Raw genomic sequence first — 22,052 nt, 5'->3', positions numbered from 1 at the left:
CGACGTAATCGTAACGACTAGAATTTCTAATTTATGTTTAGAATGTAATTAGAGTCCACTAAAACTAAAGACCATTAGACTTCTGACCAATCGTCTTTCTAAATCAATGATTTTGTAATTATATCAGAGCCGGCCGTTGGCATAGGCAAACTAGGCAGCCGCCTAGGGCCTCCAATTGATGATAGCCTCGCACAGGACTCAAAACATTTTTTTACAAATGAAACTTGTGTCCAATGTGGTGTTGGAGTAGACTAGGCTTTGAATAACATTTCGTTATTTGCTGTTCATTTTTAATTTTACTATTTCATTTGGAGATACCAAATTCACTTCGCCTAAAGCAGGCATGTCAAACTCATTAAGGTGTATGAGCCGCATTAAAAACTACTATGACCTTAAGGGCCACAGCCAAAAATCAGTTGAAAAACAGCCTACTAATTTTATGCACATTAGAATCGATGCAATAGAATGCAATAACTAATGGTTTACATGTCCCTTAGTTATTATTATTATTTTGTTCATTTGTTTATTAGATAGTATTATGATTACGCATTATTTTCGTTGCCCCTGATGTTGACATCTTTTCTGGGATACAAGTTTATTAATGTCAGGTTGAAGTGGCCACTGACACTTTCATCACTGATGACAATTTGTGATCAGATAATCTCGAACGTTGAGATGTTTTTGTAGCTTTTATTGTGGATATGAACTGCTCATTGAGAAAGTAGCAAACATAGCATGTCTGCAAATTTCCCAAAGTCAATGTACCGTAAAATTTTGTCACAGCCACTTCTATATACTTCGCTTTCAACCTTCTCCTAGATACCCCTCCCCCCACTGGTCCACTATTGAGATTGGACCAAAGCGCTCTGAGGATGCTATAAGCATGAAAGTAGCGCTATTTAAAAGCCATAATTTATTTTTACTTATTTATTTTAAGAATCTGACTGCAATTCTATCTGCTCTTGTTGCACATTATAAGTAGCATTTTCATGAGGAAATGAAAATGGAGATACAAACAACGAAACTTCTTGCTCGTATGAAACCAAGTCACGAAAACGGTCATTGCAAGCATCTACTAACGATTCCAGGTGTAAGACATTTTTACCAAATGTTGCAGCCGTATTTAATCTTTTTAGTTCCTGACACGTTGAGAAGTGAACAAGATTTTCTCTTCATATTTGATTTATCCACTGTCGTAATTTTGCTTGAAAGCACTTCACATGATTACACGCAGTTGTGACAATTTAGTCTTTACTTTGAAGTTTCAAATTCAAGTCTTGCAGGTGACCAGTGATATCAACTGCAAATACCAAATCATGAACCAATTCGTCAGTTAGGAGATATTCAACAGGTTCACCTTTCATGGTCTGAAACAATACCATTTCCTCACGCAGTGCAAAAAATCTCAGGAGAGCCAGCGGAATTTTGTGTAGTAGGGAACACAATCAAATTCGTGTCCAATCTCATCCAGAAACATTGAAAATTGGCGATGATTTAAGCCAAGTCACGAATAAAATTCACAGCGACAGAAACTGGTCTTAACACAAGTTGGAACTGTAATTGCTTTGCACATAATGCTTCTTGTTGAATGATGCACTGAAAATGAGAAATTTAAAATAAGTATCAGTGTCTCTTATTAGCTTTACACCAACACCATTTCTAACCCCAATCATAGTTAGTGCGCCGTCCGTTGCTAGACTAGCTAGCTTTGCCAAAGGTAAATTGTACTATAATATCACCTCCTGTTATATCTCAAAAACATCTTCGCTTGTTGTGATGTTATGCAGAGAACAGGGCTCAAGTCGTTCCTCATGTCCCAAAAATTCCTGTCACGGGCCCTCATGAATATAGACAACTGTGCTAACATAGTTCATAAGTTCAACGAAGTTCATTGTCACGTTTTTTTTTACTTTGCAGTAAACCTTTTTTTCTAAAAAGTAGTGGTGACTGTTAAACGCTTAATAACTTAACATTATTTTGATAATTCTTGAGGTGGCCAAGCGTGAAGCATGTAAAGTGTTCTTGGACCGCATGAGGCCCGCGAACGCTATGTTTGACATGCCTGGCCTAGAGTCTCCAATTGTCTAAGGCAGGCCCTGTTTATATAATTCTATGTAAAGTTATCGAATTAACTTGAATCAAAGCAGAGACTGTCTTCCAGCCAAAGAGCATCGTTTCTCGTCCCGCTAAAAATAGCTGCAGAGCTTGCACGAAGGTCGAGGAGATACTTTTGAGGCACCAAGACCATCCCTTGCGGACGACAAGAAAACTATAATACCCCACCATTCTGAGGACAACGGTTTTGTCCGCATTAGATGTGACAAAATATGCAGGTGGCAACTGGGTTTGCGTAGTCATGTGACACATAGCACTCATTCTTAATCTTTAAAACTGAAAACATTACCATTATTATTTTTATTATGTTTGTTGCCTGTCATTGACTTGTAGCTACAAACTGATGGTAGACTGATGATAGACTGATGGTAGACTGATGGTAGACTGATGGTAGACAACTAAACCGCTGTAATGGATCTTAACTAAAAAACTTTTTTGTGAACAAAACTAAATATAACTTTTATTATAATATACAAAATCAATTTGATATGAAATCAAATAAATGTACTAGACTTTAGGAAATATATTCTTTAACGAAATCTAACTCACCTTATAATAACGCAACCTGTCAGTCTCACGTTCTAGAGACGTCTGACCTAACTAAGACCAAATGACGACAATGCCACCTAACTTGCATCATTCACAACCAATCGCTAACCTCTTCCCACCGTCACCATAGAAACACCCACACACACTCCAGAACAATTATGTTATAAAAGTTGTTGGTTATCGTCTAGCTAAAGATCATCAGTTCTCATTAGCTTTGTTTACCAACTGTTTACTGTTAGATAATTGAGCTGAGAGGATTGCCTAATAGAAAACTATTTCTGGTAAAAAAGAAAGTTACATCAATAGTTATTTCTATTAATATTTTTAGTTTTTTTTTTTTTTTTTAGTTTATTTATTATTTATCAAGCACTAGCCTTAACTATAGGCACGATGGCTGAGCTGGTTACCGAACCAGGGTCCGGGGTTCGAATCCTGGTGAAGACTGGGATTTTTAATTTCGGGATCTTCGGGCGCCGCTGAGTCCACCCAGCTCGAATGGGTACCTGACATTAGTTGGGGAAAAGTAAAGGCCTTTAGTCGTTGTGCTGGCCACAGAAACAGATGACCTTTACATTATCTGCCCTGTCTGAAAGTGGAACTTTACATGGATACGTGTTGAAGATAATTTAAATGTGTTAATATGGAAATTATCTCATTGATAAGACAAGAGTGTAGTTTGAGCATTAGCTAGTAGAGGAGATAAGCAATTATATTATGCTAGATTAAAACTAAAATAATAATTATACTTTTTGAAGCACCAACAACATCGACCCGAGGTCATCAAATCAGTTGATCAACTTTATTAATATATTCAACTATGATAATGCTGAGAGTTGATCTTCAAAATCTTTCTTCAATGTCAGATCGAGTAGGCCTTGACCTCTGTAAGTGGACCTCCTCTATGCAGTGTCTTAAGACGTCTCTGTAGTTATTCTCTGTATCAAGCAAGTCAGTCTACGTTGTACCGGTGGGTTAGGGCTAGGCCCCCTCTCGGATTGTCTGTCCTGGTCACAAGTATTCGTAACTAAGAAGATTTACATTATATTTAAATATGACTACCTCCCCCTCTTAAGGAATACGAGTATATATATATATATATGGCCTCCTTTAGTCGCAAAGCGACTATGGATCATCTAATGGAAATGAGATGAATGCCTGGGCATTAGTTGTGGTCGGAATGATATTTCCCCCACTCCACGCAGCTGATGTATCCAAAGGAACGGCAGTGCTGATACAGTTTGTGGTCAGCGGAGTCGCAGGTTCTGCCAGAGTGTAGCACTGGGTGCTGCAAACTGCCTTAGGGTCGCCAGCTCCTGATTTTTCCTCAGGGTTGACTCCCGAAGCCTTTCCCATGATTGGGTATAGCTGCAAGGCAACAGAGGTTTGAATTCAGAGTTTTCCTTCTCCTAGGTGGGTAGCCAGCCATGGCTAACGAGTCCCTCCTGCCCGAAGCTTACTGGTTAAGGCGCCAGTTACTCGCCTTTGCCCTTTCTCCTGTTACAGAGAACAGTTCCGCCGGACTCAATATCTGAGCCACACGTGAAGGCCAGGAGTTGGACTGGTTGTCAGAGGCTATTTGATACTCATGCCATTAGGAAGCATATATATATATATATATATATATATATATATATATATATATATATATATATATATATATATATATATAGGAAGCAAATAATATATATATATACGTAAACTCTTCTATACGCTTGTTGTATTGTTTTTTTTTTATCTCTTGCTAAGGATTTGAAAATTATCACTTTCCTTTTTAAGACGCGATTTCTATAATAATACTAATAATAATAAGGCTCCGTCTTCGAGTCCGAAGATTAATGAGAACGCAATATTTCCCGTTGATGCGCAGTCCCAGCTGCGACCTACATATTTTGCCACATCTAGCGCATGCATAACCATTGTCCGCCGGTGGTCGATTTTGATTTTCTTTTCGCCGTCTGCGTCTGTCCTTTAGCTAATGACGTCTTTGCAATTACCGTTAAATTTCTTTCTTTCACATGAGCTTCAAATTTCACTCTAACTCTATAATCATCTAGTATTTTTTAATTAGTGTCATAGGTCTATCAGTTTTTAGTCAAAGCTAAATGGGGGGGGGGGGGTTTAAGGAGACTTTAATTCAATTGAGGGGAAGGTTGCAGATGGGAATTAATGGATCTATTCGGGGGGGGGGGGCAGCTTCCAATCGTTCCTGACGCTCCCAAAGTGATATGCAAAGCGGACGTGTTTTTCTTTTTTCTCTATTAAGTTTGAGGATTGCAACCTGTTTTATATCGCTTTTTTTTTTTTACATGGCATCAACGTGAACATTTTTTTTTCAGAAATTAGCAATGGGACTGGGGGCTGCAGATAGCTGTCTATAGGGAAAGAAGAAAAAAAGTTTTACCGCAAAACGAAACATAAAAAAATAAAATATTTTTTTGATTTTTTTTTTCTGTTTTAATTTCACTAATAAACATTTAGTGTTCAAAATTATTTTTTTTTAAAAACACATTAACATTTTAAGTTTTTAAGTTCGAGTGTTAAGTTTTAAATGTCACTAGAGAACAGCTGCTTCCCCTCCTAACAGAACTGACGCCAGGGAGTCAGTGAACCTAGCGAGACAGAAGTTCATTCATTTTGACCAGAAGTCCATTAATTTTGGCTCAGCGCCGCTAAGTTGAACGGCGGGTGACCTGGATGTTACAGATGTCGTTTTTGTTGGCTATTATTGTTGGTGATGGGCCGAAACGTCATTTCGTATTTCGACAACTCCGGAGAGAAGGGGGGGGGAGTTATTCAGATCTCTTGTAGTTACTAAGTCCTGCATCTCACGCGATTTACTCACGAATGTGCAGAGGCATAGCCAGGGTGGGGGAAGGAGGGAAGAATGGGAAAATCCTCCCCTGGGGGCCCCCAAATAAATGTTTTTTTACATTAAATATTAAATATCACACAAAATGCAGGGGGCCCCAAAGAGGTCAAGCGCCCCCCGCCCCCCCCAAATGATGGCAAACTCCTAGCTAAGCCACTGACACTCTGGTTGATTGACTTGCTAGTTAAAAGCCCTTTCGGAACTTTACAAATATTTTGATGACCAATATTTTCAGACAATAAGACCAGACCATCATAAGACAGACGACGAGAATGAAAACAGAAGTTGGTCAATCGTTAGAGATCTCGTGTCATGTACATACTTGAATAGTTTGGGTTTGAAATGTTTCGATCAGAGTTATCTCGACTGAACGGCTTGACCAATAGGAAATCAAAATCACAATGTCACGTGGGAATCTAACGCTCTCCTACAAAGTAATATATTCGCCATTTGTTCAGGGATGAAGACTATTAGGTCCTAGTCCAAATGTCCTGCAGGACTGATGGAAGATGGTTCGAGCTTAAAACCAACTTTACCATCTATTACAAAATTAGAAATAAACTAGAAGTTATGAAACTTATTTTAAAGTATGAAACACTTATGAAAAACGGTCATCGATTGAGAGAAGTCCATCGACTGTCTTCTTATGTTATTCTCTTAACTTAGCTGATATGTATCTTTTTGAATATTCTAGATTGACGTTAAGTAGACAACTTTACTCTGTGTCACGTGACCATACAAAGAGTAGCGCTTTTTTTTTGCCTCATCAGTTTATATAGTTAGTTCCTCTTTCAGACCGTGTGGTGTATAGGGTCAAAGGTTATCTGTTTCTGTGCCCTACGGTTAACGAGGGTGTCATAGGGGTTAGCACACTGACCTACCGCCTTTACTTTCCCCCAATTAATGTCAGGTACCCATTAGCGCTGGGTGGACTCAGAGGCGCCCGAAGATCCTGAAATTAAAAATCCTAGTCTTCACCAGGATTGGAATCCCAGATCCCGGTTCGGAAGCCAAGCACTTTACCACTCAGCCACCGCGCCTCCTCATCAGATTATATACGTCTAATTGTACACCTCAACATGCCCTGCCCATCACACTCAATGTAGACTTAATTTAGTCAATAACAGAAAATAAAATTGCTCTTTTTTTTGTGTGTCTTATTGACCTCGTTGTTTCAAACATTCCAACCTGAGATTGTCAGTTTATGAATAAATGACTTATCAGAGACGTTATGAATACAAGACTTATCAGAGACTTTATGAATACAAGACTTATCAGAGACGTTATGAATACATGACTTATCAGAGACGTTATGAATACAAGACTTATCAGAGACGTTATGAATACAAGACTGATCAGAGACTTTATGAATACAAGACTTATCAGAGACTTTATGAATACATGACTTATCAGAGACGTTATGAATACATGACTTATCAGAGACGTTATGAATACAAGACTTATCAGAGACGTTATGAATACAAGACTTATCAGAGACTTTATGAATATATGACTTATCAGAGACGTATTGAATACATGACTTATCAGAGACTTTATGAATACAAGACTTATCAGAGACGTTATGAATACAAGACTTATCAGAGACGTTATGAATACAAGACTTATCAGAGACTTTATGAATACATGACTTATCAGAGACGTTATGAATACAAGACTTATCAGAGACTTTATGAATACAAGACTTATCAGAGACGTTATGAATACAAGACTTATCAGAGACGTTATGAATACAAGACTTATCAGAGACTGTAGGAATACAAGACTTATCAGAGACTTTATAAATACAAGACTTATCAGAGACGTTATGAATACAAGACTTATCAGAGACGTTATGAATACAAAACTTACCAGAGACTTTATAAATACAAGACTTATCAGAGACTTTATAAATACAAGACTTATCAGAGACTTTATAAATACAAGACTTATCAGAGACTTTATGAATACAAAACTTACCAGAGACTTTATGAATACAAGACTTACCAGAGACTTTATGAATACAAGACTTATCAGAGACTTTATGAATACAAGACTTATCAGAGACTTTATGAATACAAGACTTATCAGAGACTTTATGAATACAAGACTTATCAGAGACGTTATGAATACAAAACTTACCAGAGACTTTATGAATACAAGACTTATCAGAGACGTTATGAATACAAGACTTATCAGAGACGTTATGAATACAAAACTTACCAGAGACTTTATGAATACAAGACTTATCAGAGACGTTATGAATACAAGACTTATCAGAGACTTTATAAATACAAGACTTATCAGAGACTATAGGAATACAAGACTCATCAGAGACTTAATAAAAACAAGATTCATCAGAGACTGTCAGTCTATGTAGGCCTATTCAAGTCTTATCAGAATATTTATGAATACAAAACTCTTAATTTTCTTCAACTTAAAAAAGTAAAGTGAAAATGATTTGCTTTGTAAATATGTAAACAATCGCAAACAATACTTTGTGGCTGGCACATTCACACACAAATAAATACATTTTTTGGCTTTCTTTGAAGAACTAGAATCTATTCCAATCTATCATTCAAATGTAGTCAATGGTGTTGGCAGCAACCGTAGCAAGAGGGGAAGAAGACGCAGTAACTGGCTCTGACAAGGAAGTGCTAAATATAGCGCCTCCCCATCCACCACCTGCTGCTTGCGATAATATCTCTCTGGAGTTTGATCGAGACTAGAAGAAGGAAAAACAAAACTGTCACGAGTCTATTATTGCAGACGACATAGATGTAGATCAATTATTTTGAATTAATGTATAGATATATGTTCTATGGCTGTCTACGAAGTACCAGAAGTTGGCAGAAAAGTCTGTTGCCAGATAGAATGGCCACATAAACTTTGAGATACTAGAGGAGTAGATAAAGACAAGTGGCATCCAGGAGCGTAGACTGTGAGGATGGAGGTCAGAGAAGATAACGTAGTCGACATTTCTGGGTAGATCTTAAAATACTTTTTGGTAACAGCCAACAATTTTTTGTTAACAGTACAAAATGTAATGCACAGAACTAGTTGGGGAGCGATATATATTTTAGAAATCTGAGGGAGAGAAACTTTTTAGAGGTCAGAAGGATTGGAAGATCGTGCTAGGGACACAAACTTTTACAGGCCAGAGGGACAGTAACTTTTTAGAGCTCAATAGGATAGACATTTTTAGGAGGTCACTGGAAAATAAACGTTTTAAAGATCAAAGTTACAGAACTATTTAGGAGGTTAGAGGAATAGAAACTTTCTCTTTGAAGTGACCCTTTCTTCTTCTTCTCATTTGACAAGTTGGAGAGTTCAGATCAGTAATCCTATATCTGAGATGAACCATGCAGTGGTTTCCAGATCAGGCAGTTCTCCGTATAGTTATTGTTCTATAGGAAAGTTTTCGGGCCTCATGCAGCTTTAAAGGACATGGTCAGCATTCTGACTTTAAGGTTAGAAACATATGTTGTCTCATTCTGTTGTGTCCGGTTCTGAGTCGAAAAAGTATGCGTTGGTCATGTCGAGATTATAGTAGGCGTCCTTTTTCTTGTAATTTGGATGTGAGCTGGTCCAATTCTCATTTATTTTACATTCTATTATTTTCATCAAGTGACTCCAATATGATAGGTTTTACATTGTGTGGCATACAGATATTCAGAAGACAAAGATTCGTGTAAACATGTTGCATGTGATGATGCACGACTGTATTAGTTGAAGTCAATCTTTATGTAACAATACAGTAAGTGACAGAAATAGAATCATGCTATGTTCTTTCATTGCCAGAGACTTGAACTCTGCTATTGCCAGACTCCAGTTTCTTTTCATAATTTAACCTTAAAGTAGGCTAAAGAGACAAAAAAAAAAGGATATGCAATGCAAACTTCGGTTTAAAACGAAAGGTGAGCAATTTTAAAAAGAGTAAAAGCTATGTCTGGTTTTTTTATTTAAAAAGGAGGGGGGGGGAAGGAGCGTCAAGAAAGGGGGGATACTTACAGAAGGCGAGCACTAAATTCTAGTTTCACCATTGCTGTGAAGAGTTGCTCACTTCCACGCACGCTCACACACACACACACACATACACACACACACAGTAATTTATGCACGTGTTAAACATTATTTTCCACACACGCGCTCTGTAACTCAACAATAACAAGAGAAAGAGGAGAAAGGGTCGAAATAATAAGAGGCGGAGTTCAAAACAGGTTTTTCTGAGAGAACATTTTGTTTGACTTGGCCATCACTGTTTTGATTTTCTAAGCCCAAATATTTGAAAAGAAAACATGAACATGTTTCCTACGTACAAATAGCTAGGTAGGAAGTGAACCAATAGTTATTGAGTAACAGAAGTGCAGTGATGTGTTTACTGTTGACATGAATGCATGAAGCTTACATTTAATAAATTATTACATGCCATTTTCTTGAGTTACGTACTATAGTGTAGCTCCAGACAGCTAAACTGATCCCCATTTCGGGTGAATGTATAATATTAACTGACACAAAAATTCGAATAAAAAAGCGAAAGCTCAATTGACTCTCTCTCTCTCTCCATTTTTACAAAGCTTATATCAACTCACTCTGTCTGTCTGTCTGGTAAAAAGTTTGTACACGTTATTTCTCCCGGTCCAATCTCGGGTCAAGCTCAAATTTTGTATAATTATTTCTTTTAGTTGACAATACAAGAATCACTAAAAGAAATAAACCAATTAGTTAATAAATTGATAATAAATTATTTTGTTTGGTATCTTGAATAAAGGAAAGAAATTGTACTTTACTGATCATATGGTATATCGTATATGTCGAATTAGTCCGATTTGTAGAGAGAAATGTTTGAAACTTACAGTAGGTAACTATAAAACTTTCTGTTTTCATAAGCACATCCCTGGCACAGTGGTTAGTGTGTTGGCTTGAGGAGGAGGAAATGGGGGGTAGCCTCGAGTTCGAATTCAGGTAGTTCCCCTTTTACTTTCTATGAATGAATTTAAAAAGCGATCACCCAGATACACCTTCTTTCTCTTTGTCCCACCCTCTTTTTTTTCCCAACTGGTCCAGACAAGTGATCGGATCATAGCCAATTGAGAAAGCTAAAAGTATGAACATAAACAATTGTTTAAAATGTTCAAAATCGCACAGATTTATTCTTGTTAGTCTAGATCTATTACAAATTTAATGAGATGACTGATCCAAACTAATTGATATAACTATTCGTAATATTACCTTTGTTTTTTTTTAAAGTATTTTTTATTTTGTTTTTCTTGTTATTTGTTATTTGTGTTTAAATAAATATTTTAATAAGTATTTTGCTTGTTTGTTTTTCTAAATTATTTCATTTACTTTGCCTTGTTCTGAAGACAAGTAAAGTACCCCCACCCCTTTTCCAGACCTTCCGATCCTAACTTAACGAAATGCAAGTTAGCTTTAAACCGAAGACTGTTTGACTTTGAACATTCCTTCACATTTTGTTTGATAAATGGAGCTCATTATAAAGAAAGTATTAAGATACTATGGGAGTCGCTGTAAGAGTACAACAATCCAAGAGATGCATTTATTACTTTGAGAACCACTGTTACAAAGATGAAAGACAATATACAGCCGCAGCATCAAGAGAGATTATTTGGGTTTCTTGAATCAACTTTAGCTTTCTAAGCATTTAAAAATGTAATGAAATCAAGTTTTTTTTTTTTTTTAACTTGATAAATTTAAAAAAAAAATCTTTGCCTTGAACATTCCGTGGCTCCGAGAAATGAACTGATTAGCTCTTCCGGTCAGAGGTCGAGCTATAAATAACTTGTGTGAAGATAGCTAAACCTAGAACACTTTCAGTTGACGCCCATATGCAGGTGTCTGTTATACAGTTTGAATAAAAAGCAATAAAACAAGCACATATCGTCTGCTATTAAATCAAATAGGAATAGCGGATGTCGGCAAACTGCAGTTCTGAGGAAGCATCTTCCAGTGTCTAGACTGATTACTTTGAAAATTAAAATTAACAACGTCGCTTTAGAATGGTCAAAGTCAGTGTCCACTAATATAAGGCGGTTGGTTCTATATGGAAACCAAGAAGAAAGAAAACACAAGATCAGATCATTTTATTAGGTCCCAAACATGTTAACAATGAGATTGTTGGTTGTATTACACTAGTGGATCTTCATGCACATTTTTTGTTTGTTATCAAACAATAACTAAAGGAGTAATCTTGGCACACTTCCTTAGGCTTAAGGCAAACTAGGCAGCCGCCTAGGGCATCCGATTTGTGGGGGCCTCGCACAGGAATAAAAAAACAAAACAAAACATGAACCAAATCTCAAACAAAGCATAATTGTATGGCTCTATGTCTTGTAGTCTAGCTCTAAGTCTCTAATAGAGTTGAAGAATGTTTCACGAATGCTTCAATCTAATTGTTAAATGTTAGAAGACCGTAGGTGTTGTTTATTTTTTGTGAGAAATGTCCAGACGTTATGTCTAGCCTGGGGATCATGAATCGTCCATGAAGCACATTCGTACAATAGGCCTTATATGAATTTATGTAGGTAGGATGAATTTAACCTATTTATTGATTTTTATATAGATATTTTTTATGTATATTGCGTATTTTTCGGTCTTAATTTTTTTGTTTTTCTATTTCGGGACATCCTATCCACAATCCACTTCGCCTAAGGCCACTAATTGGCAAAGGCCACTCCTGCTTAGTGCGTCTTTCTAGTTTTGAGAATTATCTCCCTTATTAATGTAACAAACTGAAGTCGTACAACGGTTTTGTTGTATACAATACATTTAAAAAGCGATCACGGTAACCGTCACCCAGATACCCGCCTTCTTTTTCCAAACTGATTGATACAATTACACATAATGTAAGCTTTGTTTTAAATTGTTGTTGGTTTTTATTTTCAGTTCTGTACGTGTCACCTTTAACTTGCTGCTTGTTTCAAGTGACAAGAATGGAACTTTGTCACTTTTGATAAGTTTTGGACGCATTAAACTCAATGGCTCCACAAGACTCTGCCTTTACTTAGTAAGAACTTACTAGATCTAGAAGTGTGATCCAAAATATATGTTTCTCTGGTGAGCAGACGTGATGGAAACTGTTGAAAATTCGGAAGAATTCTGACAAATTTGAAGTTTTTAAATTGATTTTTCATGTAGTGCTGAATTATGTTTCTGTAGTGATGTGTTCTTTCAAGTAACACCTTAAGGCGAAAAGTGTTGGAATCGATACTGTAAATAGCTGTGGAATTAGTTGCTAGACCAGTGTTATTATTTTGCTGTGAGTATAATTTATGTGCTATGATAATCTTGCAAAAGACTTGCAGAAGATAAGAAAAAAACAAATTCTGCCTGGATTACTCTGACTTCAGACGTGACCCTACCCACCCAAAAGTAAGCTGCACCTGAAGAGTACAAAGCGCTTTGTTTATTTACATTCAAAGCTATGAGCGGCAGGAGGGTGTTCCACCGCAACGGAGCTTCTCCAGAGTTCAACATAGCACTTGTTGGTGCCCTAGGTGTTGGGAAATCAGGTCAGTAGATCGAGTGATTCCTTCAGCATTGTTCTCTACATTGTTAGCGTTGTACAGCCTTAAGACAAATAGAACGATTTTGTCCTCAGTAACTTCATATAGTGACCAAAACGAAAAGAACTATAACTGCCTACTTGAAGTTTACTTTTGTTACTGAAACAAGTGCACAAGTTAAATTATTTCTTCAGCTTTGAAGAGTCCTAATAATTCCGTTTTGCATTCTCAATCTCTAACCCTAAAAAAGATTTAACCCTAGAAGAGAAGTGGTCGTTGGGAAAATATAATTTCGGAGTCTCTATCATCCGGAACGATAAATGTTCATCATATAGAGCAAAGCTGTGACTATTTATTACAAAGCTGATATCAACTCACTCTGTCTGTCTGGTAAAAAAGTGTGTACACGTTATTTCTACCACACCATTCTCGAATCAAGCTGAAACTTCCTACAATTATTCATTGACATATCAAGACATTAATCAATTTTTAAAAAAGTAACCAATTATGCTTTGGCATTTTAGAATTACTGGTAGTTCATTTATTTTGTTTAACAGCAACAAAGGAAACTAATACTTCAGTATTCACAAACATGACTAAATTTGTTGGGTTTAGTCCCCTTACATAATTGTTAACGCTATTTCTCCCTCACGCATTCAAATTGATACTTTAGGCAATTATTTATTGTACGGAACAAAACATGGATCGATAAACAAAAATACTCAATTCGTCAATTAATTAATGGCAATTAATTATTTTATTTGACATCAAATAAGTGAAATAACCTGTACATTATTGATAGATATAGTTTTAAGGAAGAAGTTCTACTCCTTTACATAAGCTTTGTGGGTTTTTTTTTTTTATAAGGGATTTTTTAAGATTTTGCTTGTTTCATTTCTCACCCCTCCCCGAGCTAGACCAAACTCTGTTAACTCTTTCTCTCCGTAATTATTTACCAGATTCTGGTGGAATCAACGCTGGTATCGTCAGCTAGGAGAGAAAGAGTTAACAAATATTTAGCGTTATTATTCGTTTTCTCTATCTCTTTATAGTATTCAAGGTAAAATTTTTTTTTACAAAAGCTATTTGTCATTAAAATAAAAAAGTGACATACCTGTGGATTGTATATCTTTCTGAAAGTAAACGTACAAGCTGACACCATCACTCGAGCCTCGGGGTGTATTGTGGTGTATTGCCATTGTTGTTTTATGTCATTCCATGTTACTCGAAGCAATGTATACATTTCTCGGCATGTTAATATAACCCAGGAAAGTCTATGTTCTCTTGAAGGCCATCACCTAATTTTGTAAAGGCTCACTGAGAGCTAGGTTTTTTAGAAGCTTAGAGAATGGGTTTTAGTGGTTTCTTTGGAAGAGAATAAGTTTTCATAGTACCTTTAAAAAGTAAATAGTTTTAGTTTTTTTTTCTTTTATTAGCACATCTTTCATGCTTAAATCAGTCTCGGTGCGCTATGGTCAAGGGGTATGGGGGGGGGGGTGGAGGGAGTATTAGAGCGAAGGTTTCTGTGCTGCCATTAGGAGCTCAGCATACTCAACTCTGCTCGAGTTGGAATTTGAACTCGACTCCTCTTGTTAGGTGGCTAAGCCTTAGCCAAGTAGTTTTGGGTCACACATCACACATATCCATATTCCTTTAAAAAAGAATTAATTTTAACCGATTCTTTAAAAGCTAGTGAAATACTTAAAGTGATTTTAACTGAAGAAACACACTTTAGCGATTCGTTTAGAGTCACAAGAGTGAACACATTCATATCAAAATAATGTGAGAAACTATTTCGTCAATTCGATGCAACTGACAAATATGTTTATTAGCTGGCTTTCCTTCACTTCTGCAGTATACAGCCTCATCTCTTACCCCCCCCCCTCCAGAAGCACTTGACCGTTCTATCCTTCCATGACATTCTAGATAAACAGGCCTACGTCCATCAAGGCACGTGCCTCCAGGTCAGACATAATCAGGCTATCTTAAAGTCAGCACAATTTATGGAAGAGATATCGTCCTGGCTCGTACCATACTATTTCCTGTGTACTCTCTTTAAAAGAGGGGGAGGGAGGGGGGGGGAATACAGGGAGACAAATCTATAGAATGTTACTTCACTCGGAGGTTCTCATCTTATTTTTTCTGGCACTAATCTTAATGTTTTCTTTTTTTTTAAAGGGGGGATGTGGGCATTGAGGGCGTAGATCAATCGCGGATTTAGTTTATATAGAAACATAAATTCTTAGAATAATGAAAAGGGGGGGTGGGGGTTAATCTATTGCGGAAAACTTGTGATAGGCCTTGTCCTTGTAGCTACTAATGGCTGTCTGACTTGGACAGATTACTCTGAAGATGCCCGGGTTTCTTGTGTATTCAATGTACTTAACTAACAAGTAACAAGACCTACACATGGAACAAGTAGAAAAGAAAAGTCCAAACCGTTGTACAATATAGATAATGTTTTAATATTGAAAAGGCCACGGTTGAGTCTCTGTAATATCACGTTATTCCTTTGAAGTCCTATCACCAACTGACTATATTGACATAAATAATCTAAAAACCCAAATAAGTCGTGACGTCACTAAACGTCGTGTTCAAAGTCCGTCAACTATGGCGCGTCTCTATACAAACTAAAAATACTAAGTGTCTCACAAACTATAAATAGAAAATGTCTATGTGTAGACTGTTGAAGACAAATGTAAACTTTATGCTATACAATTCAAAAGCCAATTTATCCATTTTGTACACTATTTAGCACTGCAATATCAAATTTCTAAAATTCTTCCGTATGTACCATGCTTTTAAATGGAGAACCACTGATCCTTGTCACGATTGCTTCTATTTTTTGTTTATGTCTTTAAAGGTGAAGACGGCAAATAGTGTTAATAATTATTTGTTTGATTTGCGTGTTAGTTCCATTTGCTTTCGCATATCACAATTTACATGTTTATAGTATGCTCAATTCGTTATGGTCAACAATTTACATGTTCATAGAATACTCAATTCGTTATGGTCAACTTGTGTCTGTGTGCGGGCGGGGGTATCTGGGAGAAGGTTTTCGTGTTGCCTTTAGGCGCTCAACAAACAAAACTCGAGTATAAATTCAAAGTCGGGCTCCTTGATAGGTAACCAAGCAGTATTAGCCACTCAGCCATATAATAATAATAATAATAATGTTTATTTTCCATAAGGAAATTTGTCTTACAATTTGTGCATTACACCATACACCAAACAAAACATTCTAATAATAGAAAACCAAAATATACATCCACACGTCCTATGTCTCCAAAAAAAAGTTTTAAATGATTGTACAAATTATTATAACAGAAAGGTGAAAGTAGGTGAATATGTTTATATCCGGAACACATATTAGGGTTTTGTTAAAAAATAAAGAATCATACTATTGTAACGCTCTCTACACTACTTAATGTTGTATGCACTTATTTAAAATAGTAGACTGTAGCATTCAAATAACGCGAAATACATAGAGGCTTAGAAGTGTGTAATTTCTGTAGCAGCATTCCATGAACTAAAAATGTCTAACATCTAAACTATCTCGGCATCATCGCATTCCAGTTTGTTATTCCGATCTACAAATAATAATCAAAGTTTTTAAAAGCTTTTTCTTGTTCGACCGTCAACAAGGGAGATAAGTTCTGTGATAACGCTTGCTTGTACAACATAAAATCACACCAGCGCAACAAGGCAAAAAGAGTTTTTGGTTATTTTTGTGTTTCAAATAGACCTTAAGTGTTCACATCCTTTAAAAACAAATGTAGTTGTTTTTTAATTGGGGGTAGGAGGACATAAAAGGGTTTTTTTTTATAGTTTTTTTTTAAAAATAAAAATAAGAGAACATCTTCGTGTTTCTATTTCAAACATTTTATATATCTATCAAATGATTTGGACCTTTTTTTATTCTATGCAAAATATAAGTCATGTCCGAGCCCTCTTGTTTACAAGGACGAAACTTTAGCTTTAACATCTATATATATAATTCTCTTTATGGCTCAAGAGTTTGGACACCAAGTAATGGAAATATCACTCTTTTATTTCTGCAAATCGGACGGACTATAGTTACCCCAGGTAATTTTAGAGGAGAAAAAATAAGAGGGAAGGGGGGAGAACTAGTAGTATTCACCCGTCACTAAATAGCAGGGCAGGGCTTAACCATTGTGACCAAGAAGTCATGGAAAGAGAACAAGTAATCTACTCTGTATTCACCCGTCACTAAATAGCAGGGCCGGACATAACCATTGTGGAGCCCTATGCGAAACGGATTTTGCGGGGCCCAGTTTGGGTAGGGATACGGATAATAAGTGAAAATTAATAGTTTGTATTAGAAAATATATTCGTCTTTGCATTATATTCATTCTTTACTACGTACAGAATTACTTTACGAGCCTTGCGTGTAGCGAAGTCATACAGTATATCATAAACATTCTATTTCCTACATAGATCACGCTCAATAGCAAGAATTACCAAATGTTTCAATTTATCTGCGAGAATTGTTGACCTCAAGTAATTCTTCATTAATTTGAAGCGCGAGAAGCTTCTTTCACTAGATTCCACAATTACGGGTATTGCTTAATGCCTTTTTTTTTCGCGCGTAGGATTGGCGTTTTCCATATTGAATGACACCCCAAAATGAAAATTTGTGTGTATATATTTCAGGAGATTTGTATGAGTTTTCAAAAGATTTTTATTATTTCCGGATTTTTCCAGGACTTTTCGTATATTTTGCAATTTGAGGAGTTTTCTTGGAGCTCCTGGTAAATCTGGAGGCCGCGGAAAATCTGTTATAAGTTATAAAATGGTTTAATTTAATAATGTTTACACCTAGAATTAGCGCAGGACCTATAAAAGTGCGGGGCCTGAGGTCTCATAGGTTGTTTTAAAATGATTAGAGTAGCCAGACCGACTTTTAAACTATTAGTTTTGTGTTACAGAAATAGTTTTTTTAAGTAAATGAGTCCTAAATCAAACAAGAAAGACACTATAGTAGCAGAACTAACGCCTCATTAATTTCACTCTTAAAATTGAAGAGAAAAGAAAAGAGGCTGAACAGTGTTGGCTGATTGGGATCCTACGAAAAACATATCGAGATAATATTACCAAAAGAGAAACATTTCCCTGCACAGGCATTTGTGATTGACATGTGTATGACACATCACTAGACATGACGAAACACGTTTATCAAAGTCAGCCTTAACAGGAAATCCGAAAAGAATTTGCAAACTGAAAAGAGGAAATGTAAAAATCTGCACGAGTTTTACAACGAATCAAGCCAGACTTTGTTTCGCTTCATCCAATTTAAAAACAATACATTTAAGAAGTGCCCCAACTCAAGCTACAACTATTCAATCTCATGCGAAGTCAGCTTTTTTGAATCTCTCAGACGCTGTTCAGATAACTTGAGAACACTTTAATCCACCTTTGAACATTTATTTACAAGGGAAACTGTGGTGGGGTCCTCTATACTAAGCGCCCATATAGTCACTTCTTCTAGCGTCTTTAAGCTTGTCCTATATCCAGTCGTATTCTATCTCTCCTTTCGGTTCCGAGATTACAAACTCAAATTACTTTCGTAAATATGTATCTTGACAGTTTGTCTTCATTTTGTTTAATTTCAGCTAACATATCACACGATTATTGAAAGGCAATTTTTATTATCAAGATCTATCTCTTCTCGTTCTGACTTATCTTCTTATATATTGATGTTTATTATTACGTAGCTGGATTTATCTATGATAAATTTAAAATGAAAACAAAATATGACTACAGGATGTTGTGGGCGGATGTATTTGCGTTCCATTGGAAGGTGCATGATTTATCTTTTTTTTTTTCTATACGTACATTCAAGGGATCGAGTTCTCTGCCTGGAAGCCTAGCTAAATACATTTATTAGAATTCTGGTCTGCAAACTTATCTAAAGAATTGGACTTCAACTAAACGCGAAGTCTTTCTGGTTTGGACTCCCTGACCTCTGCAATAGGGATTATAGGACTTCATGGCTTTAGTAACTACTGATACCGCCAGAAATGTGTCTGGATGACATAGCGAACTGGCAGCAAGAATTATTATAAAATTTGTCAAGTCAAATGGAACCTCTGTGGTTAGAAGTTGAATCAGGCTGACATACGCGCCTTCTAAATGAAATGGCAACTCTTCATTTAGCAGGCGGAAAGGGGTGAAACCAATGTGACGTAATCGCCTCGCAGACGAGCATCTAGATTCAGTGCTTCAACTTGGTGTCTCATCAATGCAGTGGGAGCTTCAGAAGTTGGATTTGGATAAACTTTCTACATCCCATGAATTAGTGTAAATATTATATTCACGTGGGAATCGCGGTGGCTGAGTGATAAAGCGCTTGACTTGCCATCCAAGGGGTCCCAGGTTAAAATCCTGGTGACGACAGATTTTTAATTTCGGGATCTTAATGTCTTAAAGTTCCTGGAAAGCAAATTTGTTATGAGCTCATTGTTTGTAGTTTCTTTAAAAAGTGTTTTATATTTTTTTATGTCATGTTTTCTGTAGCTTTTATGTTGTGTGGCCCGCGACACGAATGTTGATACAAAAATGGCCCACGGCCAAATAAGGTTTCACATCACTGTTTTATCTAATTAATAATTGAACTAAACATTATTACATGTACATCATTTTTTATTACCTAATTTCATAACATCGAACCGAACCTGAGCCCGAAGTTTAGACCTGACCGAACCGAACCCGAACTATACTCGTCATCGAACCAAAACGAACCGGACTTAAATCTGATCGAACCAAACCGAACCCGAACTTCAAAAGTTGGATTTGATTCCCATCTCTAATTTAAACTCTTCGCGATTTCTAGAAAGTAGTTCCCCTTTCAGACCTTGTGATATATAACGCAGGGGATGTAAAGGTCATCTATTTCTGTGGCCCATGAATAACGAGGGTGTCATGTGGCCAGCACACTGACCAACCGCCTTTACTTTTTCCCAACTAGTGTCAGGTTGATGGACTCAGGAGGTGATTTCTACAGGGGAATAAAACTGTTTCATTAAGAGGAATTCTGTCTTTCTTCACCCATACGTTCACCATAGGCAAGAGTTTCCCAAACTGTGTTCCGCGAGGCCTGGATAGGTGTTCCGCGAACTACTGGAATAATACGCTAGTAGGCCACAAGGTGAATTAATCTCTCTAAAAAAATAAGCAAAGTTGTCCGCTAAATACTCTGAATGTGCGAAGAGTTCCGTTATGGAAAAAGTTTGGGAAACATTGCCTTGGGCATGCTTTGGACACTTGGTCATCAGACATAGTTTCTGAAAATAAGAAGACTTATAAACCACTCAACTCCATTGACAGAACTTTGAAAAATATTGGGATTTGATTGAAGCAAGCACAAAACAAAGCGCGTTCCATATGCCAGGACACATTCGTCTCTAGTGCCGTTAGAGCATGAAAAAGGTTGCCAGAATCAGCCAAAAAAAAAAAATTAGCTGATTAACAATCACGATTAGATTTGCACGTGGATATTTGTAAGACGTAATTATCTTCTCTCTTAAAAGTAAGGTCTATAATTTATAAGATAAAAAGTGAAGCAGTAGAAAGTTTCAGTCATTTATTAAAAGAAAAAATAAATAAATTCTAAGCAGAATCTAATCTATAGTTCACGAAAAATCTGGCGAGTTTTGCACGTCAAGGGACGCACTAAAGACAACTGCAGCAGACAGCATAAAACTCCGTGCCCTAGTTAAAGGAAGCGTTGTTTACCTCAACCGTAAATTATTTATGGATTCGTCCCCTCGCAGACTGAGTTCTGATGCAATTAATAAAGTGCTAATTAGACAGGCTAGAGGTAGACAGAAGGTCAAGCTGGGTTCATCGGGTAGCTATAGAAGGGTGGGGGCAATGCTGATCGTCATCAGGAGCTGCACGTGGTTTATGTTCCGGTCCAAATGTGCCCGCTTGATGAATCGTTAAATCTAATTATTTGCTTGTTACTGTGTCTGGCAAGATGCTCAACCATCTGGACTAGATGCACATCTCTCTTGATATAGTATTAAGCTATCTTGAACAAAATGAAGCATCCGTAAGTGTTGAATTAGGTGTCGGCTAGGTGTGGTCTCTTTCAAGATTAAATGCTGGCTAGGTGTGGTAACTTTAAGGACTAGGTGTTTGCTAGATGTGGTCTCTTTCAGGACTAGGTGTTTGCTAGATGTGGTCTCTTTCAGGACTAGGTGTCAGCTAGGTGTGGTCTCTTTCAAGATTAAATGTTGGCTAGGTGTGGTCTCTTTCAGGACTAGGTGTTGGCTAGGTGTAGTCTCTTTCAGGACTAGGTGTTGACTAGGAGTGGTCTCTTTCAAGATTAAATGCTGGCTAGGTGTGGTCTCTTTCAGGACTAGGTGTTTGCTAGATGTGGTCTCTTTCAGGACTAGGTGTTGGCTAGGTGTGGTCTCTTTCAGGACTAGGTGTTGACTAGGAGTGGTCTCTTTCAAGATTAAATGCTGGCTAGGTGTGGTCACTTTAAGGACTAGGTGTTTGCTAGATGTGGTCTCTTTCAGGACTAGGTGTTGGCTAGGTGTGGTCTCTTTCAGGACTAGGTGTTGACTAGGAGTGGTCTCTTTCAGGGTGTTGGCTAGGAGTGGTCTCTTTCAGGACTAGGTGTTGGCTAGATGTGGTCTCTTTCAGGACTTGGTGTTGGCTAGATGTGGTCTCTTTCTGGACTAGGTGTTGACTAGGAGTGGTCTCTTTCAGGACTTGGTGTTGGCTAGGAGTGGTCTCTTTCTGGACTAGGTGTTGGCTAGGAGTGGTCTCTTTCAGGACTTGGTGTTGGCTAGATGTGGTCACTTTCAGGACTAGGTGTTGACTAGGAGTGGTCTCTATTAGGACTTGGTGTTGACTAGGAGTGGTCTCTTTTAGGACTTGGTGTTACATTGTACATCGCAGGGGAAGGGGAAGACTTTATTCTTCATTAGTTTGAGGCGCGAGAAGATTCTTTCACCAGATTACAC

At 37.1% G+C, this 22,052-nt stretch overlaps 2 protein-coding genes across 4 annotated transcripts in view; both read left to right on the top strand.

The window, feature by feature from the left end:
* LOC106060589 (ras-like protein family member 12) overlaps positions 1 to 22,052 on the top strand; it is a 51,916-nt gene that overhangs the window by 6,000 nt on the left and 23,864 nt on the right. The window contains exon 2 of one of the 3 annotated variants that reach the window (XM_056022206.1): positions 12,437 to 13,062. The exons of 1 other annotated variant lie outside the window; for it this stretch is intronic. In XM_056022206.1, the coding sequence (XP_055878181.1) occupies positions 12,975 to 13,062 (88 nt within the window). In that variant the 5' untranslated portion in view covers positions 12,437 to 12,974. Of the gene's footprint in view, positions 1 to 12,436; positions 13,063 to 21,015; positions 21,131 to 22,052 lie in introns of those variants that run through there. One more of the 3 variants, XM_056022212.1, reaches the window with a different exon arrangement.
* On the top strand, positions 6,746 to 7,306 carry LOC129924289 (uncharacterized). The gene has a single exon (XM_056018544.1). It carries the CDS (start codon positions 6,746 to 6,748, stop codon positions 7,304 to 7,306), a length of 561 nt encoding a protein of 186 aa, XP_055874519.1.

Source organism: Biomphalaria glabrata, chromosome 1, assembly GCF_947242115.1.
Source record: "Biomphalaria glabrata chromosome 1, xgBioGlab47.1, whole genome shotgun sequence".
Lineage (NCBI taxonomy): Eukaryota > Metazoa > Mollusca > Gastropoda > Planorbidae > Biomphalaria > Biomphalaria glabrata.
Note: the sequence above shows the minus strand (reverse complement) of the source record. Positions and strands in the feature narration are given on the sequence as shown.